This window comes from Sycon ciliatum, chromosome 2 (genome assembly GCF_964019385.1).
Source record: "Sycon ciliatum chromosome 2, ocSycCili1.1, whole genome shotgun sequence".
Lineage (NCBI taxonomy): Eukaryota > Metazoa > Porifera > Calcarea > Leucosolenida > Sycettidae > Sycon > Sycon ciliatum.
The window spans coordinates 37,313,082-37,336,289 of NC_088644.1; the positions used below are offsets into that span (position 1 = coordinate 37,313,082).

The 23,208-nt window shown below is 44.6% G+C and overlaps 3 protein-coding genes across 3 annotated transcripts; 2 read left to right on the top strand and 1 right to left on the bottom strand.

The window, feature by feature from the left end:
* The first annotated feature begins 254 nt into the window (after window positions 1-254).
* LOC135809944 (large ribosomal subunit protein uL15-like) lies at window positions 255-2,805 on the top strand. The gene is made up of 5 exons (XM_065323392.1): window positions 255-340; window positions 431-494; window positions 575-650; window positions 1,756-1,933; window positions 2,656-2,805. Exons 1-5 carry the CDS (start codon window positions 338-340, stop codon window positions 2,782-2,784), a joined length of 450 nt encoding a protein of 149 aa, XP_065179464.1. The 5' UTR covers window positions 255-337; the 3' UTR covers window positions 2,785-2,805.
* Window positions 2,806-6,931: 4,126 nt separating this feature from the next.
* LOC135809943 (uncharacterized) lies at window positions 6,932-14,860 on the bottom strand. Its single transcript, XM_065323391.1, has 6 exons — window positions 14,629-14,860; window positions 11,893-12,063; window positions 10,705-10,932; window positions 10,282-10,424; window positions 9,366-9,496; window positions 6,932-8,075 (listed from the first exon to the last, which is right to left on the bottom strand). Exons 2-6 carry the CDS (start codon window positions 11,999-12,001, stop codon window positions 7,880-7,882), a joined length of 807 nt encoding a protein of 268 aa, XP_065179463.1. The 5' UTR covers window positions 12,002-12,063; window positions 14,629-14,860; the 3' UTR covers window positions 6,932-7,879.
* A 301-nt stretch (window positions 14,861-15,161) lies between these two features.
* Window positions 15,162-22,439, top strand: LOC135809926 (cyclic AMP response element-binding protein A-like). The gene is made up of 9 exons (XM_065323375.1): window positions 15,162-15,526; window positions 16,906-17,649; window positions 18,366-18,449; window positions 19,459-19,506; window positions 20,243-20,301; window positions 20,493-20,561; window positions 20,777-20,861; window positions 21,089-21,188; window positions 21,494-22,439. The coding sequence occupies exons 1-9, from the start codon at window positions 15,398-15,400 to the stop codon at window positions 21,832-21,834; spliced, it is 1,659 nt and encodes a 552-aa protein (XP_065179447.1). The 5' UTR covers window positions 15,162-15,397; the 3' UTR covers window positions 21,835-22,439.
* The last annotated feature ends 769 nt before the right edge of the window (window positions 22,440-23,208 follow it).

The window sequence follows — 23,208 nt, forward strand, 5'->3', positions numbered from 1 at the left end:
ATGCATGCATGGTGATGCCTCATGAGTCGAGTCATGGTGATGAAAATGTGACCCAGTACGGGCGTACAGCTCCATATGCGTACCGTGCGTACTGTAGTAGTACTAGTACTACTACATGTACAGCGTTTTTTAACGCGGAGGCTTGCGTTTTTTCACGTGTACATGTATGTCGTGAAGTCGCGGCGCGCGACCAAAGACTTAAGTGCTAGTATGAGACATCAAAAATCAAAAATCGCGAAACTCTCCTTGCAGTTTTTTTTTGTTGCTTTTTGACGACCATTTAGGCGCAGTTTGCGCATGCGTCCCTTCCTCTTGTCGATAGCTCCCTCCAGAGAAGATGGTTAGTTTTTGTATTCGAATCCTATCCCTCCCTAGCCATCCTTCATCATGACTTCATGGAACGAATCCTTTTCGTGTTTCCGTCGTACAGACTGCCCGTTTAAAGAAGACTAGAAAGCTTCGTGGCCACGTTTCGGCTGGTCATGGCCGTGTTGGTATGTAGAATTTCGCAAAATTGTTACAGCACCTGCCATGGATTACTTGAGTTCGTCTCTACTTATCCGTGTACTTGTAGGCAAACACCGCAAGCACTCTGGAGGTCGCGGAAATGCTGGTGGTCAACATCACCACAGAATTAACTTCGACAAATAGTGAGTGAAAATCGTCAATTTTGAATGACAATAAGAAACATTTTGTATATTTTTCAGGGACCATTGTCAATCTTCTTCAGTGAGAGTTTGGTATGACCGCAAGTGCACGTATCGCTCTAAGTGAGTCTAGAAAGGTTGCAGTGTTTTTGAACTTTACATGAGAATGGTTTGGTCTCAACGAAGATCATGAGATGTGCACTAAGACATTATAGATGCATGCACCTGCACATTTAAATACTCAAAAATGTAATAATTGTAATATGTACTTTCATACATGCACACAATCACACAGGACCTATTGTGCTTTATGCACGATCACTAGCAAGCCGTCCTATCTTGTGTGTCGTATAATCCTGCATTGACTTGCTCCAGAGGACATACTGCCTGTATGTTGTGTCTGAAATGCCAGAGTGCCTTTTTTATTGCTGATATACCGTACTCGCTTGATTAGAAGCCCCCCTCTTGAATAATAGCCCCATAGCCCCTCTTGATTTGAAGCCCGGACTACTATTCGTGAAGCAAGGGGTGACCATGTCAAGGGCGTGCAAAGCATCATACTAGTGCATGTCCAAGTCGACGCAGTGTGCGAACTAACTCGGTGCCAGAGTTTCCATGAATAGTAGTCTCACATGAACCATGGTTTTTTACGGTATCCTCAAAATTGGCATTTGAACAATAGAAGCCCCGGGTTCTAATCGAGTGAGTGGTATTTGCAGTAATTAATTGGTACTACTGCAGCAGCTTTTCTTGTTCTGAATCCTTTGAATACTCGTAGTTCTTGAAGTAGTAAAGAAAAAGGACTAAGAAACTACAAGTTGCGCTACAATGTCCACTAACACTTCCAATTACTAAACAATCAGCTCGTGCGAAAATCAAAGAAGCAAAGTCCGTTTCGGCAGACTTTATTTCACATTGGTTCAAGGTTTCGCTCAGTTTTTAGCATTATCCCATGTATAAATGGGTAACTTGCCTCATTTAGGAAAGATTGACATGCTGCTTAGTTTCTCATTTGCCCTGCCTGTTTGGTGTTTTTGTTACTTCATGTACCTTTCTACCGTTTCCTGGCTTAATGGGTATGGCCTTGTTTTGCTTTGTTTCTGTCCAGCCATCCTGGATACTTCGGTAAGGTTGGTATGCGCCAGTTCCACGTAACCAACCAGCGCTCTTACCGTCCCTCCGTCAACATTGAGCGTCTGTGGTCCTTGGTGTCTGACCAGACCCGCACGAAGTATGCTGATGCCAAGGCTGACAGCAAGGTCCCAGTAATTGACGTTGTCCGTGCTGTAAGTTTGATTATATCAATGGAGTAACACTGCTGATGTGCTTTAGCAAGAGTACTTGTCAAGGAGTGTCCAACCCAGCAATTACTCTGTCTGCAGTGTGGTTTATTTTGCAATCAGTCTTGTCAGAAAATGTTGCTTCCTGGTGCCATTTTTGCTGAGTTCACATGTGTGAACAACTTGTAAGTTGCCGCTATAAGTTCGACCAGATACATGCATCCTGATATGAAGAGCTGGCACCATATCAACGTGATGACCATTAAACTTGCTCACATTTGATCATACATCCGCCAAAGATGATCCAATTCTAAACGTACATCTTGGCCGATTCCACCATTCCTCTAGATGAATGTTGCACACTCCAGATTATGCACTCTTGTCTTTGTTGTATCGGGTGCATTTCTTTGCCTGTGCTGATTGAACAAGATGCCGTTCATACTCCCTGTTAAGTTATGCCCATCCATGGTAGTTGCCAGTACATCCACTGACACCAATGCCCAGTAGGTAGTGGATACACGATTTTGTTGTTGGGGTCACAGAGGAGACCTTTCGGTCCAGTTTTCGCCTGTGTTGTGTATGCCCCGTAGGTTTCCACTGACCCGTTACATTAATTTTGTGTGCAGATGTATCAAATTGGTTTCACCATTGTTTATGATTATTCTCCGTACTTCGCGCCATTACTTGTGTTCCTAAGGTGGTGTTTTCTGCTTCTTTTTTTGATGCAGGGTTACTACAAGGTTCTTGGCAAGGGCTTCCTTCCCAAGCAGCCGGTTATCGTCAAAGCCAAATTCTTCTCCCAGCAGGCTGAGCAAAAAATAAAGTCAGCTGGTGGTGCTTGTGTCCTCGTGGCATAAGTGTCTTTTCGGTGCAGTCAATTCTGTTGTTCTTTGTTGTGTGTTTATGTGGTCTTGCATGGAGTAGTGCGATAGCGTATGTGTGATCCATGAATGGAATGAGCTGGATTGTCTCTAACAATCCCACACTACGTAATGCGTTATAAAACCGTAGTCGATCTAAGGGCAGAGACTCGGCGAGTATATGACCTCCCAAGAGTGAGCAACCTGTCTGGGTACCCAGGAGCTGTCTCCACAGATTTTCAAGTAATTAGTTGACATCATTTTTATGATTTATTGCTTGTTGTAAACGTTTTGTCAGACGTATCCTGAACCTGTCGTGGGCGGAGCCCCATTTGATCCTGTGCAAACTGAACCCCATTCTGATGTCGTAAATCACTTGTTCAAGCAGCATTGCATCATAAAAATGTCGATCAACTTTAAATTCTGTTGGGACAGCAGGTAAACTTGGAAGTCTGAATTGCACACTTTTGCTTATGTGCTCTTGGTCCAGGACCAGGTGTTTCGCGAGTTCGCATCGCACGCTTTCGTCACAGATCGCGTCACATCGCAAAAAAAGCTTCTATGAATCTCGCTTTAGTAACTTATTTGAAAAAATATCTTATTCAACTCTCCATATCGAGCATAGTGGTGGCCTGAGGATGCGAAGGCTAGTTTGTGTGTTTCTGAACATTCAAGGGATGCTGACGTGGATCCCGCGAATATTATTATTATATCGACTAAAGCGGGATTCACAGAAGCTTTTTTGCAATGCGACGGACGCTTGCGATGCAAACTCGCGAAATACCATTCACAGAAGAAGTCAGTGATGCGACAACATCTTGCTGATTTTGGCTACAGGAGAGTCGCGCGCTGAAGAACGTGGAGCCCAAGAACGTCCAGCCTGAAATGCTAAGAACGCAACAGCCTACAGCTAAGAACGGCGGTGTTGGTTTTCTGGCATCTTGTGGGATACATATGATCCAGTACGGATTGTTTCTAAGACCGTGCTATAAGAACGTAGCCAGATTTCATGAAAAATAAGAACGTCCCAGGCTAACCCCTTGGAAACAACGTTCTTGGGCGCGCGACTCTACTGTACGTCAATATGATGTTCGCGCGGTTTGATACAACTTGTACAAATTTATAGGCAACTCTTGAACCTTTGTGTGTTGTCGCATCACTGACTTCTTCTGTGAATGGTATTTCGCAAGTTCGCATCGCAAAAAAAGCTTCTGTGAATCCCGCTTAAGACCTAACACGGAAGAATTGGTCACATACGTTTCCCTATGCTCGTGCCACGCCCATTTTGAGTTGAAAAATATGACCAAAATCCTGTATATACTCGAGTAGGATTTAGCAAATTAGGAGATAGAAGCCTGTCTCGTATACAGTTGTGCTCGATGAAATCTGACCCACAGTGCAAAACTGGCGCCCTGTACCAGTTGCGATTACATCATTGTGTTTGTACATGTGTACGTCCAGCCACATTAGTAGGGAGGTTTAGTTCTCACGTAACGGAAACGCGTACGTGGGTGATCCACGTAAAGTGGATGAAGGGCACCCACGTTGCAATGTTGTGTTTAGTCACACGGAACAAACAAAAGCATGAAGCTAAAGGCCAAAACCTGGTCAAAGACGAAGCTACCCCGGCCTAAGAAGCTCATCCAATATTTTGATTTCGTGCTTTGGAAACTTCTTCAGCTGAGCACCCTCACAGCTCGCACAATGCGCTCCATTCTGATTTTCACCCACGTTCTGGCGGAACGTGGGTGAGCCTCCATACACGGTATGTCGTGAATCAGAAAACGTCTGTTCGTGGGTCACTGAGTATCACGTGGTACACCCACGTAAAGTACCCACGGATTACGTGGGACTAAACCTCCCTACTACCACTTCCGGGAATTCCAGGGTGTCAAGGGCCGTGCAGATTGAGGGTGCCAAATGTGCACTCTGGGTTGGATTTCACCGAGCGCAACTGTAGAAGCCTGCAAAATTTCACAAAGAAAGTCATAGAAGCCGCGGCTTTTAAACAAGACTTTACGGTAAGCAAACAATTTTCTTGGAGACAAGAATGCTTAGAAGTAGGACGCACTTCAGGCTCTTGAACATTTTAAAAGTTTTCACTAGTACTCGGTGTCGTGCGTTGTAATCAGAAGAAATACGGGCAAAATCAAATGAAAAAGCACTCGGATGATTGTTTTTCAATTATTTTGTCACGTGCATGCAGTTACCGTTTATATTCACACCAAGAAACCAACTTGTAAACAGAAGCATGCCTGTAGTTTAGATTCACGCTTGGGGATCGTCCATAACTACTTTTGTCACGGAACGAAATAATTTCGTTATGGGGTGGGAGGGGGTTGACCAATTTCGTTTCAGAAAAAAATATTGATACATGTACACGACCATAGCAATAGGAGCAGTGACACACTTGCAACTTTTGCATGTACATGTATTATGTCAACATTTTTTACGTTCTGAGGGGAAGGGAGGGAGGGGTTGGGTCCAAACTAAAATAATTCGTTTTGTGAAAAAGTTCGATATTGATGGACGGCCCCTTACCGGTAGGTCGTCAACAACTAACTTGTTAGTTTTTGACCATTCATTTTGTTGTCTGTTTTGCTGCACCGCACTTCACGCTTTTTGGATTTACTCACACTTGCGCCTTTTTCCCATTACTTTCTATGTGTATGGGGCATGCATTTGACGCTGTTGTTTTGGCTCTTCTTCCTTGCGCTGTTTCTATCACCTCTCTGCATTTTAATCCATTGTCCATGTTCATTTGATTTTGCCTGTATTTCACCTGATGATTATTATATAAAGCATGAAAGTATACTAGTGAAAACTTTCAATATGTTCAAGAGCCTGAAGTGTGTCCTACTTCTAAGTATGATCATACTTCGAAGTAATTATAATTATATTATGGAAATGTATCCTAAAAAGCTGCCAGGATAAGAAAACCAACAATTCCGTTCTTGTAACAAACACACCTTGGGAGAATGAAATTGAAGACACCACTGCAGCTGTACTTATGGTTGATAAATATGGTGGTGAAGACACACGGATACCGCCAGCCATGCATCGACCAGGCGCCAGGCGCGAACTGATGGTGGTGGTGGTGAGAAGGAGAGCTCTGTGCCAGAACTTTGCAGCCTAGAGAGCGTGTGTGGGCAGGCGTGTGTTTACCGCCATATTGCCAGGTGTGTCTTCACCACCATATTTATAAAACACACCTTGTGTATAACATACCGTATTTTTCGGAGTATAGTGCGCACTTCAATCTTCATTGAAGTACATGCATTTCATATTCGGAGCATAGTGCGCACCTGCGATTTAGGGCCTAAAATAGCACATCTAAAGTGTGCACTATACTTCGGAAATTACGGTAAGCTTTATAAACCGTGTGCACGTTCTGCAGATTCACGAAATCCTAGACGAAGAACCCCGTAAACACAGTTGGGTGTTGAATGTGCCAGGCCCTATTGTATTTACTGCTATTTCCACTAAGAAACCTGTCCCCAGGGAAATTCGCGAGGACTTTGGGACAGTGTTTGGTTAACTTGCAAGTAGATTAGCCAAGGAGTGCAAATGAAATTTACACCATGAAATGCCAATATTTCAGTCATTGTAATGTGGCGCAGTTGAAGTTGCTTGATTTATTCCACAACAGCACAAACAATAAACTGTACTTTTAAAAGCTGTGATGGTCCAGACTGAACATTCTTGGACTCTACTTTTTTCAGCGTGCAATCATTTACTGTAACCAGAGAGTTGCACCCAAAGAAGGTTCTTGCTATCATGATCATCAGGCGCGTGTGCCGGTGCCCTTCAAGGGGGGGGGGGGGTCCGGGGAAAAATGTCAAAATATGAAGCAAAATCCTGCATTTGAGCGAAAATGGGGGGGGGGGGTTCCGGGCACCCAGGAACCCATACGGGGCACGCGCCTGATCATACCATGCAGAAGTATGCACAGGGTACGGATGATGTGAAAATCTTCTACCACAAACTGCCATACTGAGTGCAGTTGCACATTCTTGGCGGTAAGTACTCCAGCCTGAGGCCAAGCAGTCAATGGTGATCTCCGAGAGCACGCACATAGATTTTCCCCAGGTAAGGACACAGGTCACTATTGCTGCGTTCGACCTGCAAGCCACGCAGCAGTCCATTGCGGGACAAGACAAGGACTGATTTATTTACATCGAGCATGCACATTTTAATAAAGATGAGAGAGAGACAGTACAGAGAGAGAGGAGACAATGTTGTGACAATCACTATACACCACATCTTCCTTTCATTGAGGACGGGGGGGGGCAAATAGAAAAGACAAGACATATGTATGTATAAATCTACCCTTTTCCGGACGAAAAAAGAAATGATAGACCAAAGAAGATAGTTCAACCTGCTCTATATGGCCCCTAACGTTACAATCGCGGAGTATTGAGAGAAACGACGTGATACGTTCCCTGACAAAGAACAACACAAGAACACAAAAATGAAGATAAATACAGCTAACCTAAGAGTAAAGAAAAAATAGGCCTGGAAAGCTAGGGGTGCGATCTTGTTTTCTCTAGCTTCTCAGAGAAATTTCTCCTGAAAGTCGAAGAAACTGGAAATTTAGGAACGGGTCTCGAAGAATTCGGACATCTTTTGCACATGTGAAGCGCCAAAGGGGCCCACAATCTTGAGTGACACGAATGTAACACGCACTGTGCCTATGCGAAAAGGGAAAGTTGTACAATCAAGATCTTCGAATTCCGCTCCTAAATTATTCCAGTTTCCTTGACTTCCAAGCGAAATCTTTTCCGAGAACCTAGAGAAAAATAAGAATGCACCCTGATATTATAAGACAAAGAATATCATTGATGCCAACATGGCCAGACAAGAACGAGTTTAAAGAATTTTTTAAAAAGAGTTTTATTATCAGACTCGGATGGAGAGCCAAGGATTAAATTTAAAAAGAAAGGACCAACATGTTGCATGTTATCCGTAGTTTGTGTCCAACACTAGCAGTTATAAGCCATCCAAAATCGATTTTCTCCACGCCGACTCTTCAAACACCCTAATATTGAATATTAAAACAAGCAGCATACAGTGACTAACTACAGCGAGGTTCCTAAGATTGGTTCATTGTTCGTTGTCGAAAGAGCGCGGCCTGGCGCGCCCGGTCCTCCGTCTGCTTCTGCTTCCTCTTCCTCTTGGCCTCCAGCTTATGCGCCTCCTTTTCGTGGGCAGTGATTTCACTCTGCTCTGAAGGACGAATGAAAGGGGCCTTTTTCATCAGCGTGTAAAAGACGCCACCGGCTGTTCGTCTGAAAAAGAAGAAAAGAAGACGAAATTGATGCTAGTATACCAGTACAGGTCGTCCCTCGTTAATACATAATCTCTGGGACTTGAGAAATGTTATGTATTAACGGGGTTTATGTACTAAACGGAAGTGTACATAACTTGCTTTTGTACCAGAATTTTTCACTTTTTTCCACTTTTCTGAGTGTTTCTTGCTACCATGACTGGGGAGTGAGATATTCTTGATTCCCTCGATATAACATAAACATTATGTTATAACGGTCACAGGCAGCGAAGATTCTACAGTTTACGTGATACATGTCCAACCGCGCCTGTACAGTCACTCGGAAAACAGAGCTTTGTCGGTTTGTGATGTGCGCTCTGATTTCTGAGCTAATTGCGTCCACAAATAGAAACTCTGAGAACACGATGTGCCTCCACTGGAAGGTCAAAAGACCTACAAATTATGTACTATTGAGGTAGGCGGCATGCGGGTACGGAGAAATGTTATGTACTAACGGGGTTTATGTACTAACGAATTATGTACTAACCGACAAAATTTGTATGGAAGTGACCACGTTTCGTCCGGGACTTGAGATTTCTTATGTACTAACGGGGTTTATGTACTAACCGGACTCGTATTAACGGGGGACGACCTGTATATTGAAACCATCTGCAGTCCATGTAAGCTGAAGAGTGGATACAACGACACTCCTCTGCGAGATCAAAATGTCACTATAATAATTTAATCTGGCACTAGTCAAGATCTTTGGAAGGTACTTGCTACTAAAGTTAGTCCTAAAGCTCAACCTGCTGCTTTTCCAAGCCGTTATGAATCTCCACTGTACATGTAGTACAAACTCGAAGTCTCAACTGTTGTAATGGAATTGCATGATTTGCAGTTCATTATAAAGTAATCACTCTTCTCCTTCGATCTTGTTCAAATTCTCTAAACGTACCGATGTTTTCACATCGCAGTTTTTCGAAAGATTCAAATAATTTAGTTACCATATGTTCACTCGCTTTGAATCGCTGATCAGATCATGATCATGTGATCTGATCATGCTGTGCGCCATTTTTGCTATGGTTCTTAGGTGCGCGGTGAGGGCATGAACCTCGCGGCATCAGGCTGGCTTTTGTGGATCTTCTTTACTCTCCTTCTAGACTAATTCCTATAAACAAGCCGTATTCGGGTGCTTGAGTGTGTGGTCGTGAGGGATCGAGGGAGCACGCAGACGGGATTGCAGTGCTCTAGGGTCCGACCCAAGGAACTCGATAACACCGTGTTAGCATACTATACATCTGGTGTCACTTACTTCCGAATGTGATTCTGTGTATCCATGCCTCCTGTTCTCATCGTGTCATCGGTGTCGACAAGAAGACGTACAGTGCGACGAATGCCGATCACACCAATGCAAACCTTCAGGTGATTTCGCTTAGCGGGGGGCTGAAGTAGGAGGAAAACAGCATTCAAAACAAAACTTAACTAAAAAGTCATGATGGTAGGTCGAGTTAGGTGTAACATAAAAGCTCAACAGTACACAATGGGGTCATATACTTATCACCAAGAACACATATTAAAGGTTGAACACATGTCCCAAAAGAGCACCTCAGAAATATAAAAAAAGTATAGTTTGCACGTTGGCGTTACAACCGGCTATACAATTGCGTAGAGAAACACAACCAGCTTAGGAAGTTTCGCTGGTGCCAGGCCACCACCATGCCTGTAATATCAGAAATACAGGCACTTAGAAATCAAGCACAACTTTCTGCAGTCCCGTGGAGATATCAATCCGCACAAGTGACATTTCTAAGTGAGGACAGAGCCTCAGGACACCCTTTCAAATTATCACAGAAACAGGTTGGGCAAGTAGTCCCTTGCTGTGCGCATTGCTTAGGTTCCACCGTAAATGAAATGAAAACCAGAGTGTGCAGCTTCTGAAAGTCCTGGATGGCATCACGGGTGTTGCAGATGAGTGGTTGGATATTGTATGGTGCTCAGCTGAGGTCGTGATACAGAAAAAAAGGAGCTGGCTTTCCACGAAGCCCACCAGTTCCATTCAATGGCTTTCAGTTTTCAACCTGGATTTCATTTTATCCTACAAGAAACGTTGATGTTACGTTATGCATTTGCATCATCGAACACAAACGCAAGAGTGTATAGTCACTCCTCACGTGGTAACAGCAAGAGAAAGAAAGAGAGAGAGAGAGAGCACGTAAGATTGCACTGACCTCTCCCAGGTATTGCTCCACGATGTTGATAAAGTGTTCGGTGTCCATGTCATAACGTATGTGCAAGTGGTGACAGAGTCGTGACTGGGCTTCGAGATTGCCACCTCTATCGGTGAATGGGTGCTCTCCAAGAATACCTTTACCTGCCATGAGTAAAAACCAATCAACAGCCTATTGGTGAAACAAGCCAATATTCTTTAAACCAACGCTCAGATTGAAAGAGAGGACCGACTATTTACTTGCCCAGGACAAAAATTCATAGATATGCAACCCCACCGTCAACACACACTAACACAATAAACACACACATCAAGTAATTCCAATATGGTACAGTGGGTAGCACTTCCCTTCCTTCTAGTATATATTAGCGTGCATTCTGGAACTGTAAGATAGGACCAGACAGAAGAGATGCCCTTATCTCACCTTGCAGCGCAGGCATCACTCCATGGGGATGACCAGTCAAGGCAGCAGTACTGCAACTCCCTACAGCCTCAGCATGCGCATGATGCCTTTCAGTGACAGATGCGGAGTGCCTACTAGTCTGGGATGCTACAGTTGTTGTGCTTGGCGCCGGCGCAGCACACTGTCCCAAACCAGACCTGCTGCTGTGAGAACTCGTCACCGTTTGACAAGAAGAATTCGATGAATAGCCTATATGACGGGTTTGAAGCAAGCAGAACAACATAGATGTGCAAAAAGAAACAAAACAAGGACACAGTTAGGAACACCCCCCCCCCCCCCCAGCACGCTAATCATGCTCTTGTGCTGTTGATCAACTACAGTAAAACCTGTCCTAGACGACCGCTCAAGGGACCTTCAGAACGTGGTCCCTGTTACCAGGTGGCCTCCTTATCCAGGATCATTTGACTGGAAGTAGCATCCCTTGGTTCTGGTTGCAGTGATCTCCTGGGACAGGTGGTCGCCTTGACAGGTTTTACATGTGCTGTATACTCATCACAAGACCAAGTATTAAATTAGCAATTCTTCATACTGGTATGCTCATCCAAAGACAATAGCCTGTCTAAGAAAGAAGAAAAGGAGAGTCGGACAAGAAAGAGAACATGGAAAAGGAGAAGAAAAAGTAGAACAAGGGACTAGCCGGTCATCAACGGAAAAAGTAGAAGTTCAGATTGTACATGTAATGTGCAGAAGTACTCTCTCAATTTCTACATGCACATGCACACATACACACACGCACACACCAGTAGTTGCCTACTACAGTAGTAATAGAGAGGTTGCGCCCAGTGAAGTTTGTAGTTTTCGATGGATGAGACAACCACGAAAAAGGCTAAGAAAATCGGTTGATTTGAATGTTGCGCAAAAGCGGAAATGTCAATTTTTTTCGCAATATGGGAGAAAGGTCTCAACAGTCAGGCATTCATGCTCTAAGTGTACACCAATACGCAGGTGTCATACATTACTGCGTGACAGTACAGCGATTGCCACGAAAGTCTTTTTTGCTGTTCAGCTCTTTTCTGTCGAAAGTTGACGAAAGTTCGTACAGCTTCCGTTAGGCCAGGCCGTTACGTATCTTACAAGCATGCATTTCGTTGTGCACAACCTCTCCATTTACTATTTAGTGGTGCAGCTATCACTTTGAAGTACACCTACCTGCAGACTGTACAGGCTCGACATCAGTAGGCCTGGACCGCTTTGCTCGTCTTTTCCAGTCCACATCGTCTGCGTCGACGTCACTGTCATTACAACTACTGCTGGACATGTGTGGCGATATATTACCCGCAGAGGCTACCAGCAAGTTCGGCGCAACGCAACAGGGGGTAGCTAAATCGGACAAAAACACGTATTTGAAGCACCGGAAGAACAATAGAAAGTTTCAAAGGTGTGTACGTCTGAGGACTCTCCTTCTGTGCTATGCCGGGCCATGCTGGAACAGGCAAGGCCTCAGATGCAAACACGCTCTTACAATAAATACTTCGAAGTAGAAAGTACAGAAACGGGAGAGGTGTCCAATTGGTTGTTGATATTACTTGTTACATGCACATGGTCATGATTGTAAGAGCGTGTTTGCATCTGAGATCTCGCCTGTTCCAGCCTGGCCAAAGCACAGAAGGAGAGTCCTCAGACGCACACATCGTGCACGGTACTTGGCCGGCTATGAGGCATACTTAGTCCGGGGTGTCGGGAGGTATTTTAGGGTGGTGTACATTATTTACTCGTGGGCTTGGGGTAACTCCTCTGGAAAGTCAGTGCCGAAATTAGTGCGGTTGATTTATTCACTGTGTAGATCTACCCGGGACAAAGAGTGGTATGGCAAATACCGTAGTGAACATAGCGTGTCCGGCGCCCCTGTTAGTACACACATGTACCAGCCATATCCACTATAATAATTGAGCCTATTAAAGTGAAAGAGAGACATCTACGGTTATTTTGGTGCTCTGCTCCGGTGGCTAAGACATGGGCAGTATGGGCGGCCACCTTCGACCGTTCTACTTGAAAAGTAAAAGTATTTAAAATTATTATTTTGTCCCAGAGGTTGGAGGCGAATAATAATACCGTATATTCTCTATTATAAGCACAGGTCTCTATTACTAGCACAGTCTCTAATACTAGCACACTGTGAGCACCTTTCGAAACATTATAAGCACGGTCTCTATTATTAGCACGGTCTTGTTGGAAATCAATGCGGCATGCATGGTATCTAGCATGTATTTCTTCTTGCTCTGTATGGATGTATTGGTTGAAAAAATATAAGCACGGTCTCCAATATAAGCGCGGTCTCCAGGATAAGCAAGGGGTAGAGGGGTGTTGAAAAAATATAAACACGGTGCTTATAATAGAGAATATACGGTATTTAGAACGAAGTCAAGATTGCATGTATCCATGCAATCTCACACATCCGGTGAAGAAGACACTTCCCATAAGGTACAGAACGTTTTCGTTCCCTTCCTTGACGTTCGATACCCTACGAGAAGTGTCTTCCTGACTAGATGTGTGAAAAGGTACGGACACATGTGATGGTGTGCGATCTGGACTTGGTTCTAAAACTTATTATTTTGTCACTGGCAGAAAAAGAAACGTTAAAAAGCTGTTCACAACCGCACAGTCTTAGATTATAGCACTCACTAGGTACAAGCAAACTTCAGTATAACGTAGCTCTGAGGGACGTAAAAAGTCAGCAATTTATACCCCAGGCACTAGTACTCTACATCCAAGGTCAAATGAGCTGTGGGAAGTGAGACCCGGGTCCTAAAAGTACTTTAGTAATACTAATAGTATATTCGACACAAAGAGAAACAGTATGTTATGTACACGTACAGGGTGCTGAATTTGAGGTCTCACTGTACGGTTAACAAATAATTACAAAAATGTAAAATTACTCAAAGCTGAGGCGGATCACCCTCAGATTGTTTACGTAGTGGCTTGGTGCGAGTGTGGTCAGGGGCGTGCTCGGCCCCCCAACTAGGGGGGTGCACGGGAGCCGAGGTGAGCCCCCCCCCCCGGCAATTTTCTGCAATTTGTTTGCAACCTTTCTTGAATTTTAGAGCATATTTGCATACATTACAATTGCAATTACCCAGATTGAAAATTTTTGGGGGTGCACGTGCCCCCCGCCGAGCACGCGCCTGGTGGTGAGTGTGATTCCCCCCCCCCCCCCCTCCGTTCACATTTCCTCCCGTTTGAGTTTGTTCAGGTTTTGCTTTGTTTTGCTGATGCTGATGATTCACACATGCATGTTGTTACCTGCTGAGACTGCCCCCGCTGAATACACCAATGCATATGGCCGATTGGTTTGCAGGCCTGCCTGCGAATCATGAGGCCCCGAGTTCGAGACCCGCGCTGGTAGCAGGGAGCGTGTAAAGACTTTTTACGTGAGTAAAGACTTTTTATGCGTGATGAACTGCGCCGACACCCACGGTCAACTGGGTACTCACAGCTCGGAGTGAGGGTAACAAGGATGCAGTTTACAGGGTTATGGGCTGTTACACGCCCGATTGGTTGAGAGACTCACCTACTCTCCCCTGACTCACTTGTGAGGTCTGCATTCGCCACTCAGGTGTGCAAGGCATAGGCATAGTGGTGGCCTGCGGAAGCGAAGGCTAGTTTGTGTGTTTCTGAACATTCAAGCGATGCCAACGCGAATCCCGCGAATTATTATATACATGTAATCACCTTTTTGTTTCGCTCTTTTTTCCCCTTCTTTCAAGTAGTCCCCATTCCATTGTTACGTAGATTCACTGATGAATGTAAGAAGAAAACAGTTCTGAACAAATCCTCTCTTTGAAGAAGTCTTTCCCTTTCGTTGTGCATGTGTGTGCCTAGCCTAGCGCCTTGCGATCATCGTATAACATTTTACACATACATGTCCACATAATAGGAAATGCTTACAGTGCAATTAGTCGTCCTTGTAGCTATTAGGCGGATGAGCTTACATAAAATGGGAAATTATACTTCCAAGAGGCAGCTCCATATACGCGGTCGGTTTCAAGGCACAAGACAGTCCGTCAACAAAGATACATGTACGAGGGACGTGTCATTGAAAACGGAAGCTCAAAAATCAAAGCTAAGCAGAGAAAACAATAAATCAATCAATCAAAAGTTGAACCAAAACACTCTCGTGTGCATGTACCTGTACAGCTGTGTATGTGTGCAGTATTCATGGTATTTGCAAGCTTCATACACTGTATGTACCATTTTTGCAGGTCAACAGCTTTCAATTTTTCCCGCGACAAAACCATTATGACGTGTGAAACCGGCCTATTATAATGGATGAGTAATGTTCCTTTTTTGGGCTACTCACGCATGCGTATTTGCAATGTGCCAACATCACCAATGCCAACGTTGACGTCGTTGATGTGGCAGCTCGACGACGTGACGTCTTCAAGACTTCGCACTAACGCTTCATATCACTTCCAGCTTCAAAATCAACACGCTGCATCTTGTCAACTGGATTATGCCAAGCGGTATGCGAGTTGAATATCGACAAGGAAGTGCTTGCGAGTGGGCTTTGAACTCGATCAGACAAGAGTTGATCTCTTGAAGAGTGCAGTTACTTTAGTAACAAGTCAGCACCAGGATTGGTCTCCTTCTCGCCGGGATATTACGTCCGGGGCTTGCACAACTTACTAACGCCTTATCAACCAGCACCCACGGAATCATGGCGACTGTATCGAATCCGGATTGGGATAGCTTACTCAATGGTTCTGCCGATGGGCAATCTGTGAATGGGAATCTAGGACATGGTGATCTTTTGGCAACGTTGCTTGGAGAAGCTGACCAACTTCAGGTACCATGCCCAATATAATTTTATTAATGCGATTAAATAGTATAAGTGAAGCGGACATTACAAAATGATGAATGAGAATACATGTATCTAAAATGGTTGTTCCTAATCGATTTTCTTGAGACTATCATCAGGGAAAATCGTCTCACAATAGAGGCTATACGGAGAAACAAACTACTTATAGGTTATCGGATAGTGGGAAGTATACAAGGTGAGGTGTGAAAAAAAACTAAAGTGGGAGAGAAGACGAAAGAAATTAGAAGAAAAGATGTGAGAGTGTTCTGACGGTGTGAGCTACTACAAAAGGTGAGTGAAATGAAGGCGTGGAAGCAGGTGAATGTGATAGAGCGAGGAACTGTGAGGTGTAGGTGTATGCGAATGAATACGTGTGTGAATGCTAGGTGAAGAGTCTCAGTTTTGTGACATTTTCTTTCTGAATGCATAGATTAGGATTGTGTTTACGGATGAAAACAGCTTCTAATACCTTAAGTTCACGAAACCTACGAGCACGACACAAAACAGTGAAGCATGAATCATCATACACTGAGCAGCATTGGCTACTAGACAAGAGGTGTTTCTTAATTGCTGACCCTTTCGTTGTGGTCTCACCTTCAGTCCGGTCATCTTCATCTTGGTTGTAACACTCTCACATCTTTTCTTCTAATTTCTTTCGTCTTCTCTCCCACTTTAGTTTTTTTTCACACCTCACCTTGTATACTTCCCACTATCCGATAACCTATAAGTAGTTTGTTTCTCCGTATAGCCTCTATTGTGAGACGATTTTCCCTGATGATAGTCTCAAGAAAATCGATTAGGAACAACCATTTTAGATACATGTATTCTCATTCATCATTTTGTAATGTCCGCTTCACTTATACTATTAATCGCATTAATAAAGTTATTGTCTCCTCGTCGCCTTTTCAATATAATTTTAGATCAAAATAATTTCAATTTAATAATTGATATCATCGATCGATGATGCATTTATTGAGCTATGGTAAAATTTAATAAGATCTATGATCCTTGATCATGGTGATGCGTGGTGCCACATGGACGAACTACTACTTACCAGCATGCGCCACTGCCTCACCAACCACACTGAATGAAGACTTCTTGTGGTCTGGATTTCCTGAAGCCACGCTTTCAGATTTTCGCTCATCCAGACAAACATATTGGATACCCCGTAAGAAAGCCTTAGGCCTGTGGGGATGCCCTATTAAAACTATTTAATAAATAATGGTAGTGGCAATCAATTTTTTCTTCAGACTTTTTCCTTTTCCATTCCCTCCACCAGTGAATAAATAATAAATAATAAGCCGTCATCAAGAAGTACTCCTGAGACTGACATGCATGTCACTGTGTGTATTCATATCATGTTCCAGGGATGCAGCCTTGGAGTCAGTGGTAACGAAGGTGGTGCAGACCACCAGGCAACGCACAATGGATTGTTGCTATCGCAGGCCGAGGAGCTGGACATCCTGGCACTGCTTGGCTCGGGAGATTTACCGGACATGACTGCTCGACTGCCGTCTCCTGCTCAGCCCGACATTGCCAATAGTCCTCAGTCAGTGGGCAGCACTACGGCGTACAGCACTTCCACTGCTGCCAGTCCTTTGAGCAGTGTTGGATCAGGCAGCGGCCGGGATGCGGACATCTCCTCTGCATCGTCACCTGAGTCGGTTGCCTCCTCTATGCAGCATAACCCTAGCAATCAAGTTCACCAGCACTGCTATTCTGCGGACATCTCAACCGGCGCTGCTTCAAACATGGTGCCAATGTCACTAGAGGGCTTACTTGCTGGCACCGACCTACCGTCAATGGGTCCCGGTTTGATCACCGAAGAGCAGTTGACAAGTTTACATGCATCGTTTGAACTGCCGCGGCCCGTCACCGCCAGAGGAACGAAGTCGTTGGGCCAGACATCACTGGCCGGTGTGGACTTCAGTGCTTTCTCTACCACCATGACAAGTAGTAGTTCAGCAATCACTACAGATGTGGGACGATCACCGGCGCAAGATGTTTCCATAGACCTGTCATTCTCTGCAGACCCGACATTCTCCAGTACATTCAGCGATGACCTTGCGGGAGCACCGGAAAGTCAGGGTATTACTTCTGCGGACGGCAGGGTAAGTTTAATCCCAAACACGGTGTGTTCTTTTGTTCTGCCGCCCATGACTGAAGGACGGTCAATGTGTTTTTTTCGGTGATACACTATGTCTGCATACCATTCTATTTCTTTTCGACTCACAGTTTGGTCAGGGAGTAGGATCACACCCTGGTTTGCGCCTCGGTTATATTCACTTTGTGATGTACTTCTTACTCGAGTGTTTGTTCTGGAGTGGCAGTAGTATCTAGTATACTCTGTCATTTGCCTGGGAAATTCATTGAGGTGAGGTCCATACCATTGTTCGATGCTGCATTTAAGATGTTCATGTTCTTGATGTGCTCCGTAGTTGTATTTCATAGCAGCAAACAAGCCTTGAGTGTTCTTGTTGTTCTGTTCTGTACTTGTGTGTCATATGCGTGTATCTGCTACTACCCATGCTGTCTATGGCTGCATCAATAATAGTGTGTTCTGCGTCGTTTGCAGGCATGCTTGGTAAAAAAAAAATTTTCCTTGCGTAGGGATGAATAATTATCTGATCGATGATAATTAACCGTATTGCGTGACTGATCCTTTCAATGTTCTAATCTTTCAAGTGACGTTTCCTTTTCTACCTGGACTCCTCCTTGGTTTCCCTTTTCTCTCTAGCTCCTCTCCTGTACCTTCTTGTTATTGTTCACTTAAATGTGGGTCTTTGAATAAACAAGTTGATTACGCATGCTGTCTATTGCCACACAGGAACGACTTGTCCTTAGTTCTGAAGAGAAGCGACTCCTGGCCGCCGAGAATTTTGAGCTACCACAATACCTACCCCTGACCAAGGTACAGTGCCAGTAGCAGCAGGTTTTGGGCTCTCATAATAAAACAGTCCGTAGTGCATTTGAATGCGCTGAGTTCTTCGACCATTGTTGTTCTTACCGGCTGCTGCTTGTAATAAAAAAACGTTGTGTCGAGCAGATTTTGTGCTGCCTCTGTTTAGGGTGGTGCTCTATTCTTCTTTCTCGTATAAAGTGCGGAGGGGATGTGTCCAAGTGTACTTGTCAGTATTTTCCCCTGCGGAATACTGTATACAATATCTATTCGTAGCGCAGCGTGCAGTTAGAGACTGCTACAGTCAGACCTCGCATAACCGCACACATCCGTTTTCCACAAAAATATCCGGATAGGCGAGGGAACCGGATAATCGAACACACATACTGCATGTAAGCATGGCATATGCTGTACATTTGTAACCAACTTTTTTCTTCCGGATGGCGAGGGATCCGGATAAACGAGGACCGGATAAGCGAGGTCTGACTGTAGTTGTAGTCCACTTTTTGGAGTACCGTGTAATTCAAGCGAATCGGCCTATCTTATTGTATGGGTCCAAAGAAAACGATCTGGATAATACAAGTGCATGTAGAATGATGCATGCAGTTTACTTCGACACTAGAGTGACACATACGTACGGATTTACGTCGTTTCATGTGACTCTCATCTGTTCGTTATTACATTTTGAATGTGGACTACAGCGAATTATTATAATGGGTATCATAATATGATACCCATTATAATAATCCGTACCTTTGGGTATCATAATATGATACCCAAAGGTAACTCAATCTGTGGACAGCATGCTGTTTCGTCCTTTGTGGACTCAAATACCCAAAGGTAGACATTTATGATTTTAGAGCTAAAAACAATAGCATAAAACACTGGCAAATATAGCGCTAAGATCACAGCTGCGAATCTAGAGCGAGCAGTCTACAATGGTCTACTAGAATGGTGTGAGTGATTTTCAAAGTAACGATAATGTACATGACCAGCATTCCATTTCTGTTCTTCTTTGCAGCAAGAAGAAAAGAACTTGAAGCGAGTGAGGCGGAAGATCAAGAATAAGGTATGTTGTTGTGTGCAGACCACTGAGCCTGTCGTGCTTTGTTGTGTTGTGCATATATTTCAAGGACTTGGCCTGCCGCTATCGGAGGTATGAGCATTCAGCACCAAACCCTTCCCATACATGTGTGTACTTCGAAGTAGACGAAATTTCCAATAAGGCCACACGTTTTTATTTCTATGTTTCTCGTCACCCGCGCGCATACGATTCAGGAGTCTGGAAGAAAAAAGAGAAAAAAACCTGTGCTGCACTGACTGTGCATGTGGGGACCAGCACACTCATGCACATGTACATAATGTGGCCTGGCCTGCGCAACACATGATGCAAGGACGGCATTATTTGTGCGCAATCTAGCTGCACATGCACAGATTGTGACAGAAGCTCCTACCACATACTAGTTACTAACTATGGATGCTATTTTGCATGGTGTATTGGTGGATTTTAGTGTGAACAAAGGTCTAATAAACTTTTTTATATTTTTCGGTCATTTTTTATTTTTTTCCACCTCTCGCATACGTTTTTAGATTTTCAGGTGACGAGAAACATAGAAATAAAAACGTGTGGCCTAACACACGTTTACACGTTTTGTAGTAGTAAGCCAGATGGTAGTTGTGTAGTATGGCATTAATGTTCTGTGACCATTGCTTTTCCCTCCGATTCACTGCGTGATGTGTAATACAGTTGATTTGCATGGCTGTTGTATGAAGACATGGTGGTTGTGTTGTCTCTTGTGGTTCAGATTTCCGCCCTGGACAGTCGAAAGCGCAAGAAGGAGTACGTCGACGGCTTGGAGACCAGGTTGGTTGCAGCCGCCATTGCCACTGCTGCTGTGTAACTTGCAAAGTTATTGTTGCTGCTGGTTGTGCTGATGACAAGGGTACTGCGGTACTTGTAGGAGGCACTGCTGCTCGTGATAGGTGGGAAACGGCCCACAAACTGGGTTGTATTAAATTACGTGATTTGTGTTGTTTGTCCTCTTCTATTCACAGAGTTGAATCAACAACTGGCGAGAATCGCCGGCTGCAGAGTCGAGTGCGCCTTCTGGAAGACACCAACAAGTAAGACCTTGTGTAGAGATACCAAGGGTATCCCAATGCCATGATTGAACTGCAACCCCCTGGAAAAGCAGCACATTTTCCGCCAAACGCCTGAAAGTTTGATGAGCCTTTCATCTCTCACACCCGTCCTCTCTAAGATTAAGAAATTCAGAATGCCCAACCATGTGCTCTTATGAAAGTGATGTGATGCTCGTGTCCGCTCTCCTTTTTGACAGGAATCTAATGGTCCACCTGAAGAAGCTGCAGGATCTAGTCGTGGCAATCTATCCGACTGCCAAGCCAATGCATACCGGTGTTGCTGTAAGGGCCGCTCTATTGATCATTCTTCAACTGTACCCTGTCACTGTTGAATTGTGCCTGTGTTCTGCCTGTGTTTCAACTTGGTTATCTGTAGGGATGCATAGTAGCGAGGTATTATACTCTACCACAGTGTGCAGCATAGACCCTCTCAGTTTGCGAACCTTGTCTCTTGAGCTGATGTTTCACCGCCTGCCGCTGCCATTCTCTGGTGTTTACTTTCCCTGCAGGTGTTTGTGTTGTCATTCGCCCTGTTTCTCATGCCGGGCTACTTGCCAAGTGCTGCTCCAACAGCTATGGAAGTCAGCATGGCATACGTTGGCGGAAAAGGTAATTGCTCTAATGTTCTCTGGATTATGCTGATTGACTTTTGAGGTGAACTTGCAGAGATCTTTGAGGGTGGCGGCGTCCATAGAATGCGGAAAACTCAGCCCTACTGGATCTCTCGTGAACCGTGATTTTTGCAGATCGACTCAAGCTCTGAGACTCCAGTCATCGTCTTCAATTTTTTGTGTTTTGAAGGGCCCTTTGAAAAAACTATCAGTGTGTGTGTGTGTGTTGCAGTGTGCGTCCGCTGCGCACTCCTGAAGTGCTGACGATCTTGCCGGGTTTGTTTCGTGTTTGTTTGTGTGCAGTGCGTACTAGAGTGCTCTTGGCACCCGAGGTCTCTCTCGGACACATGACACAGGAGCAAGCACAGCCGCCCACAGATGAGCCGCCGGAACAGTTGTCCAGGCACTCAAAAGGCGATGATCAGGTGGATAAAGATAAGGATTCTGATACTCGGAAAGAAGTTCCCAATGCTGCGCGCAAAGAAGACCCCGACGTACATGCAGACGACAAGAAGAAGTTAGATCCTCCAGCAGAATCAGAGGCTGATGGCACGCCACCTGATGGGTTGCTTCACGAGCAACAGCTAGATGAGAGTGACTGGGCTATACCGCTACCTTTGCATCAAGTGCGCGACGAAATATAGTGGACTGCAGCTTTAAAAGGTGCTTCATACGCATAGTGAGCGCTCCCTCGTCTCCCATAAAACACAAGGAAAGATGTTCCACTTTCCATTACGTTGAGCGAATTATTCTTCGTGGTTTGGAGCAAGATTTATTTACCCACCGTGCTCTTTATTTTGTACACGTTCATGCGCACCTTGAGAAACGTTCATGTACATGTAAAGAATAGCTGTTGACGATTCTAGATCTGTACTTTCACTGTTGATTTGATTGCTGACTGGATTGAAAGATGTTGGTATCTTAGATATTATGCGATTGTTTCCGAGTAAGCATAGCAACCCAACTAACGCTCCTTTTACGTAGTTTTTATAATGTCAGCACTCTCTGCTGGTCCAAGTATGTTGGCTTGCATGACTTCTACGTTTTTTTGCTCTCTCCTATGCTTTGGCTATATTTGAGTTTACCTGTACATGTGCAGGCTCTTCTGCGATTTTTTTCGTATCTCTCTTTCACTGACTCTAATTCGTTGGGATTGCGGTGGTCTGCCCATCTTTTCCTACTTGATTTTCTGTTGGCTTTTAATTTCAGGCATTCAACCGTTCAAAGCGAATACATTTCTGCAACAGAAGGTAAAGTGGTAGCCGCTGAAACGACAACTTTGTCGTTTCGGGTAGAAAACAGTTGCGGGGTGTGTGTGTGTGTATGTGTGTGTGTGTGTGTGTTTGTGTGTGTACCGTCTTGGTCGTTTTATGCCGATGTACTCCGTGTTGTGTAGACCAGGTGTGCATTGGTGGTCGATTCACATGGCTTCGCCAGTTGTATGGATTAGACAGTTATCTGGCGCAAGTCTTGATCTGCCTCATTCCAATCTTGTTCGCTATCGTTGCTATAAGTGAAAATCTGTGGGTGCACATCCAGTGCATTTGCAGATTTGCGTGCTTCTCTTGCGACGGGCGTATACATGGTACATGGTACATGGTACATGGTACAAGGTGTGACAATGTGTGTGTGTGTGGTGGTGGTGGGGTGTGTGTGTGTATGTGGTAGTGGGGTGTGTGGTGGTGGTGGTGTGTGTGTGTGTGTGTGTGTGTGTTTGTGCCTGTGCATGTGTGTTTGTGCGCGTGCATGTGCGTTTGTGCGCGTGCATGTGCGTTTGTGCCCGTGCATGTGTGTGCGCGTGCATGTGCGTTTGTGCCCGTGCATGTGTGTGCGCGTGCATGTGCGTTTGTGCGCGTGCATGTGTGTGCATGTGCGTTTGTGCGCGTGCATGTGTGTGTGTGTGTGTGTGTGTGTGTGTTAGTGCTGGTGGAATTTCTGTTGATTGTGGAGGCTTCCGATATCTACTGGAACGGGTATGTGAATCAATCAATCAACTTCTTGCAAAAAATTAATATGTT

Excerpts from the sequence above, each read along its gene's own strand:
- LOC135809944 (XM_065323392.1), top strand. Across the intron at positions 495-574 it reads GGCTGGTCATGGCCGTGTTG|GCAAACACCGCAAGCACTCT; the intron begins GTATGTAGAATT and ends GTGTACTTGTAG. Across the intron at positions 1,934-2,655 it reads TAATTGACGTTGTCCGTGCT|GGTTACTACAAGGTTCTTGG; the intron begins GTAAGTTTGATT and ends TTTTTGATGCAG.
- LOC135809943 (XM_065323391.1), bottom strand. The coding sequence starts at position 12,001 with ATGTCCAGCAGTAGTTGTAATGACAGTGACGTCGACGCAGACGATGTG. Across the intron at positions 9,497-10,281 it reads TGGAGCAATACCTGGGAGAG|CCCCCCGCTAAGCGAAATCA; the intron begins GTCAGTGCAATC and ends CTCCTACTTCAG. Across the intron at positions 8,076-9,365 it reads ACACAGAATCACATTCGGAA|ACGAACAGCCGGTGGCGTCT; the intron begins GTAAGTGACACC and ends CTTCTTTTTCAG.
- LOC135809926 (XM_065323375.1), top strand. The coding sequence starts at position 15,398 with ATGGCGACTGTATCGAATCCGGATTGGGATAGCTTACTCAATGGTTCT. Across the intron at positions 18,450-19,458 it reads AATACCTACCCCTGACCAAG|CAAGAAGAAAAGAACTTGAA; the intron begins GTACAGTGCCAG and ends TCTTCTTTGCAG. Across the intron at positions 20,562-20,776 it reads CTTCTGGAAGACACCAACAA|GAATCTAATGGTCCACCTGA; the intron begins GTAAGACCTTGT and ends CCTTTTTGACAG.